The 6,470-nt window shown below is 51.3% G+C and overlaps 1 protein-coding gene across 5 annotated transcripts; it reads right to left on the bottom strand.

Moving 5' to 3' along the window:
* Positions 1–312: 312 nt before the first annotated feature.
* Positions 313–3,307, bottom strand: LOC123443265. 5 transcript variants are annotated; one of them, XM_045119623.1, is made up of 5 exons: positions 3,190–3,301; positions 2,737–3,123; positions 2,272–2,415; positions 835–2,185; positions 313–766 (listed from the first exon to the last, which is right to left on the bottom strand). In XM_045119623.1, exons 4-5 carry the CDS (start codon positions 2,029–2,031, stop codon positions 749–751), a joined length of 1,215 nt encoding a protein of 404 aa, XP_044975558.1. In that variant the 5' UTR covers positions 2,032–2,185; positions 2,272–2,415; positions 2,737–3,123; positions 3,190–3,301; the 3' UTR covers positions 313–748. The 5 variants fall into 5 exon arrangements, with proteins under 5 accessions (XP_044975558.1, XP_044975550.1, XP_044975527.1 ...); XM_045119615.1 differs by having other exon boundaries at positions 313–1,830; positions 2,004–2,185; positions 3,190–3,297; XM_045119592.1 differs by having other exon boundaries at positions 313–2,129; positions 3,190–3,307.
* Between the last annotated feature and the right edge of the window lie 3,163 nt (positions 3,308–6,470).

Below are 6,470 nucleotides of genomic sequence, written 5' to 3' on the forward strand. Positions count from 1 at the left end.
TTCCTCGTGCCCTTGACAATCATCTTGCGTGGTGGTTTTTAGTTTTTATCATTGTTGGCAAATTATTCTTATTTTGGTCCCTTTGTTGCTTCAAAGTCTGTTCATCATCCGCACTCTTGCCTGGACATATTTTGCACTGAAGTGGTTTTGAGTGCACCAAACAAGAATTTCTACCTCCACCCCACCCCCGCAAAAGGTTTAAATTAATGAAAAACTTTATACGAAACATGGTATAAAGGGTTCTTTGGATAAAATTGACAATCCTACATATCAAACATCTTACGCACAAAAATAATTTTCATAAACGCATGATTTCCTAGAAAGGCTTGTATTCAACATTTTCTAACTTTGACTACAAAAATTAATTTTGCCCTTTTTTCATAATATAAAATTCCAAGACTAAAGATAAAGGTTAAATATACATATTGGAGACTGTGTCAAATATCTAATTTCTATTCAATTATGAACCGGGGAGTAATAGAGATTCTAACTCTCTACAAGATCCCTGCAAGAATCGTTCAAATCAAAAGGCCTTCCAAAGGGACGCTTCCTCCCAGTCAGGGGAGTACTCTGTTTCCTCAAACCTGGAGCGCCATTTCCATTTGGAACGAAATGAATGAATGAGGAGTACGGTGGCAACCTTGATTCCCACGAAACCACATTGAAATCCCCCTGTGGCCGAACTCCAGGATCCATCATCAGATCCCCAAGCCTCACCCTCGGTAGCGACGCCCTTTCCGTCGTAACTTCAGTGCGGCTGCTGCCACTGGTACAGGAAGGCATGATGCAGAGTGGAGAAGCGTTGGGATGCAAGACAAAGTCCGTAACGTCTACCTGGTGGCGTCTCTCGATGAGCAACCTTGGGTGCTCCCCAAACATGGAGAGGTTCCTCTCAACAGATCTTCTCATCCTGCTCAGCATGCCTCGCCAGAAATGGACATCCAGATTCCTTCCCAACAAATCCGCGAATATGTTCATGGCGACGAGCGACCATTCCGTTCGGAACTCCCTGGCCAGTTGGTCTGCTATCTGTGCCAACCGTGGGTGCTGCACCGGGTTCGCGCCCCTGAATGTGAGTGTCTTGAAGAGGTAGCTGAACTCCTCATACGACGGGGTGTTGAGGAAGATCGGCTTCACGGTTCCCAGTCGCTCCGAACTTCTAAGCCGGCTGATGATGATCACCTTGCTTCCACTGTCCATGCTTGCCAAGGTTGAGTGGAACTTGGCCCAATCCTCCTCGCTGACATCTGAGACAACCTCAACAACCACCAGTGTGTTCCCTGACAAGAGGCTACGATCATGGTCTGCTAATCTACAGATGGAATCTCCATTCAGGTGCAGAATCGAAGTGAAGTGTGACCTGACTCTCTCGTCCTTGCATATATGGGCGACAAGGGTCCTCTTCCCGACCGCAGGAGCACCGATGACCGGGAGAACAGCCGGAGTGCAACCAGGAGGGCTGTGCTGTAGAACAAAGTTCAGGAGCTTCTGCTTCTCGGTGTGGCGTCCGAACATGATGTTGCCGGTGTAAAGGTACGCGTCGTATGGTCGGGGCAGCATACGGTCGCACCCACCCAAAAGAACAACAAACTCCGTCATGCTGGCGACGACATCCTCCAAGCTCTCCAGCATGCCTTGCAGGTCGGCAAGGTACACGGCCTTGTTGTTCCTGGCACTGCCATGAACCCTGCGAAGACGTTTGGTAGGAGAAAAGCAGCTAACCTCCGCATCCTCCTCCAAGGGAGTAGTCTCTGTCTTCTCGAGAGACATGTAGCTGAATGCCGCTAGTACCCAGTAGCCCCGGTACATGGCACCCGCGAGCACGTCGAGCTGCGCCAGCATCCCAGAGTTAGTGATGTACCTCCCATCCGCCTCCTCAACGACTGTGCGAGCTCTCAGGAGCAGCTGCTGCAGCCTCTTCACCAGCCTCTCTTCCGGCTGTGCACAGCGGCTAGAGCGGTACTTGTCAGCGAGGAAGGAGACGAATCGGCTCACGAGCTCACCTGTTACGGCAGATATGGCGAGCTCCATCTTCAACCGTGCAGCCGATCGAAGAGTGCTAATTGATCAGGGAGTCCAGGAGAGGGCAGGAGGCGGCTAGAAATTGCAGACTGCTGGTGTTGGCCGTCCTGCAAGTCAATATCCGGATGTTGCAGAGAGTGACTTTGTCTTGCCAACGGAGAAACTGCACGTGCTGAAAAATATAAATGAGCAGTTGCGTTGTGAACTACTCCACCTCCAGCTCGTGTATCAACAGAATTCCACGCTTACCCAGATGGTCCTGGAAGGGCAGCTCAGTTGATCTTTTCATGCACCACGGAAAGATGAGGGTGACTTGGGAGTCTTGGCTTTCGCTCAACAACTTTCTTTGGCCATCTCTTGTCTTTCTAAGAAGGCTTGTTGTGGCAAAATGGCCTGCATAAAATGGGCACTGGTATAAGAAATGGAAATACCATGGCATAAAAGTCCATCACGATTCACAAAAGGTTGAGTCAGCCAATCAAACGCCCTTAATTGCCAGCTAACCAGCATACGTGCTAACCAAATCAGGCAGCAAGCCAACAACCACTACCGGTTTCTAGTCGCATGTAACAATAGGAGTTAATCAAAGGAAGAGATTTGCTTTATCTATAAAGCGGAACGAAAATCTTTCTCGATAACCAAAGGGAGAGAGAACCAACGCGATCATTGAAGATTACTCGCGCATTCTTACGAGATGGGGAACGGCAGGCTGACCTCACACCGTCGGACGTCGCGAGAACCGGTGTTGGCCTCACGGACATTACGTCGAACAACCTCCGGGCAGCAGTGCTGACGCGGGAGAATGGCTCCCCTACCATCGTCGGCTCTCCCGAGGACCAGTGTTGGCCTCACGGCCATTTCGTCGAACACCGTCCGGGCACCAGAGCGGCGCCACAGAGTGAGCGACGCACAATCGTCGGAGGACAGGAGAGAGTAGCCATGACGAAGCTTTGAGTAAGGGCTTCACCTGCAGCGCACTATATAACGAGAATCGCGGAGAGGCGATGCTGCCACGGCAGGACGACGGAGAGGTCTGCCGAGAGGAGCGTGAGGCAACGACGGTGTGAAGCAGAGACAACGGAGATTACTTGGAGGTTGGAGCTGCCAAAATTGGGGGCGTCAGGCTTGGAAACGGTGGAAACAAACTCCAGCTTGCTCAAACCCTACCTCGCCGCCGCGGCTCTCCTGCTTGCCGCCGCCTCCGTCGTCCACGTGCTCCTCCTCACCACCACGGGTGGACGCATGAGCGGCCCATGCAGCACATCATCCGCCGCGTCGCAGCTCGGCTTCAGTTAGAGCATCTCAAGAGTCGTACTAAAACAACGCCCGTTGCAAAAATTATCTTTTTAGCACGCGTGCAATAACAAAAGTTGCTCCAGCGGTCGCGCGTCGGCCAGAATCGGCAACACGCGCTGCTTATTTGGTGCGTTCGCTTCCGCGCGCTGCACACTCGATCGCTCGCGTCACACTCTCTCCACCGCGTCACCTTCGTCCCGCCGCGCGCCGCCGCCTGTGAACTGCTCAATGGACGCCCCCGTCGGCATCCCCTTCACCCCTTCCTACACCCACGACTCCTCCGCTGAGGCCGCCATCGCCGTCGCCGCCGCAACCCCTAACGCGGGGAGCTTTGGCTTCGCCGCCATCGCCGCTCCTCGAAGCATCGGCGTCGCGCGCGGCCTTTTCATGCCGCCACGGATGACCTCGGCGGCGGGTGGCCTCGCGTAGGTGCCTGCCGTGAACCCACGTGCCCCCCTCTTGCAGCTCCCATATGCGGCGCAGACGAAGAAGGGCAAGGTTTCCGCGAAGAAGAACAAGGCGGCGAACGGCTCCGGCTCCTTCAAGCCGTCGAGAAAGAGACTTGCAGAGCGTGTGACACCATCCATTGGAGGTGATCAAAGTAAAGATGCATATTGAAACCGGATGAAGGAGCACTTTGATCTACATAACAAGAGTGGAATTGACCGCTCGACACGATCTCTTCGCTCCCGGTGGTCGACAATCAACCGAGATTGTCAAAAGTGGGCGGCCGCACAAAAGGCGGTTGACAAGTTGAACCCAAGTGACACTAATGATATAGATAGGGTAAGTGTCATTTCATCCATGTTCATCATGCTTGTTCTTGGTGCTTGTAGTGCTAACTTCTTTTGTTTTTTTGTAGTTCAATATTGCACAAAACTTGTTCAAAGGAAAGGAGAAGAAGACCAAAAAAGGGAACATCAAGAAAGGGAGACCATTTACCTTGCCTCATTGCTATGAAGAATTGAAGGATGATGAGAAGTGGAACAAGCGTGAAGGCATCGATGATGTTAATGAGAGCAACAAATGCAAGCGAACAATTGTGTTGGATCATGATGAGAAGGAGGCATCAAGTGATGACGGCAACAGAAGCCCTACACCAAACTCGGTTTCATACTCGAAGCCAAAACGACCGGATGAGTGCAAGAAAGATGCAAAAGAAAAGAAGAAGAGGAAAGGGGATGATGAGCTCAAAAATGCTATGGAAGCTATTATGAAGGCAAGAAAAGAAGCGAACGAGGTGAGGAAGATGGCAAGGACCCAAGATGCCGCGGCCGAGGAGAGGATGTTGGGGACTGAGGAGAGGAGGGTGGCGGCCGAGGAGAGGAAGGTGACTGTTGGGGCATAGTTTATGCCTAAGTAATTTTGGTGATTGATGACAGTACCGTACAGGACTAACCGTGTGTGTCAAGGTTTCAGGTAACACACGTCAACGGCACAAGACGTCACGTCTCCTCTCTTCTGGAACGGAAGCACGGCGCTCTCTACGATTCTCTTTATTTGAGTCATAGGAAAGTCGTACTATTAAGAGGGGACCCGTAGTGGAAAGGTTTGGGTGGAATCTATCTTTACACACGCGCACTTCACATTCTCCATTTCCTTATCTTTTGGAGCGGCCCTCGCCTATTCGTCTTGAGTTTATCTGCAAAATGGTCCCCAGCGGTAGTACCGCTAGTTCCAGCGGTAGTACCGCTGGACTGCTAGCGGTAGTACCGCTGCAGCCAGCGGTAGTACCGCTAGCCAGCGGTAGTACCGCCCCTGGTCAGCGGTAGTACCGCTCCAGGTGCTTTGTTCCACCTACCTAGCGGTAGTTCGTGGATGGACCCTTTTGCGAAGACTTTCCCGGCGATAGTAGTGCTTGTGCACTACCAAGGGGCCAGCGGTAGTACCGCTGGTGCCAGCGGTAGTACCGCCAGGCAGCGGTAGTACCGCTCCTGCACAGCGGTAGTACCGCTGGTACTCGGGCACAGAGTGGGAAAACGGTCTGATTTTTCCCCCCACTATATAAAGGGTTCTTCTAGCTGAGGAACCCTATCTCTTACCTCTCTAAGCTCCATTGTTGCTCCACAAGCTCAAAAGTGCCCGATCTCTCTCCCTAGCCAATCAAACTTGTTGATTCTTTAGGGATTGGTTGAGAAGGCCTAGATCCACACTTCCACTAAGAGAAAAGTTGATTCCCCCACCAATCCCTTGCGGATCTTGTTACTCTTGGGTGTTTGAGCATCCTAGACGGTTGAGGTCACCTCGAAGCCATATTCCATTGTGGTGAAGCTTCGTGGTTTAGTTGGGAGCCTCCAAGCTTTGTGTGGAGTTGCCCCAACCTTGTTTGTAAAGGTTCGGTCGCCGCCTTCAAGGGCACCTATAGTGGAATCACGGTACCTTGCATCGTGCGAGGGCGTGAGGAGAATACGGTGGCCTTACTGGCTTCTTGGGGAGCACTGTGCCTCCACACCGCTCCAACGGAGACGTATTTCCTGTCAAAGGGAAGGAACTTCGGTAACACATCCTCGTCTCCATCGGTTCCACTTGTGGTTATCTCTATCCTTTACTTTGTATTTGCTTTTGCTTGTGACTATATCTTAGTTGTCTTATTAGCTCTCATTGTTAGATTCTATCGGGTTCACCTCATTGTCATATTATTTGTGAACCCGCATAGTGTTTACCTTAACTTGCTAAGATTAATTAAAAAGTGGTCGTTGTCTATTCACCCCCCCCCCTCTAGCCAACCATATCGATCCTTTCAATTGGTATCAGAGCCACGTCTCTTTATTAAGGGTTTAACCACCCGAAGAGTATGGAAGGCGGAGAGGAAGTTAACCGTGGGCAACCCGAGGACATGGACTTGACTTCGGTCACAAGGGACGACTTGAATACGGCTATGGCAGCCCTCAAGACGTCCTTGACGAGCGAAGTCAAAACCATGCTTATAGAATTAATTGATGGTCTTAAAAGTTCACCCGAATCGGTTTTAGTGGCTAAACCCACCATTTCCGATTCGGAGGCCAACTCCTCTAAGGAAGCGGCTAAAGGTATGCGACCTGCTTCACCTCACAAAAAGGATGGGACTGGAACATATGCTTCTGTTCCACCTCCCATGGCATATGGAGGACCCGTTCTCGCACCTCGTCTTAATCCTGTTGGTCCTCCTCCTA

The sequence above is a fragment of the Hordeum vulgare genome, chromosome 1H (assembly GCF_904849725.1).
Source record: "Hordeum vulgare subsp. vulgare chromosome 1H, MorexV3_pseudomolecules_assembly, whole genome shotgun sequence".
Classification (NCBI taxonomy): Eukaryota; Viridiplantae; Streptophyta; class Magnoliopsida; order Poales; family Poaceae; genus Hordeum; species Hordeum vulgare.

What these genes read in the sequence shown, in the direction of transcription:
- LOC123443265 (XM_045119592.1), bottom strand. Translation starts at nt 2,031, where the DNA reads ATGGAGCTCGCCATATCTGCCGTAACAGGTGAGCTCGTGAGCCGATTC.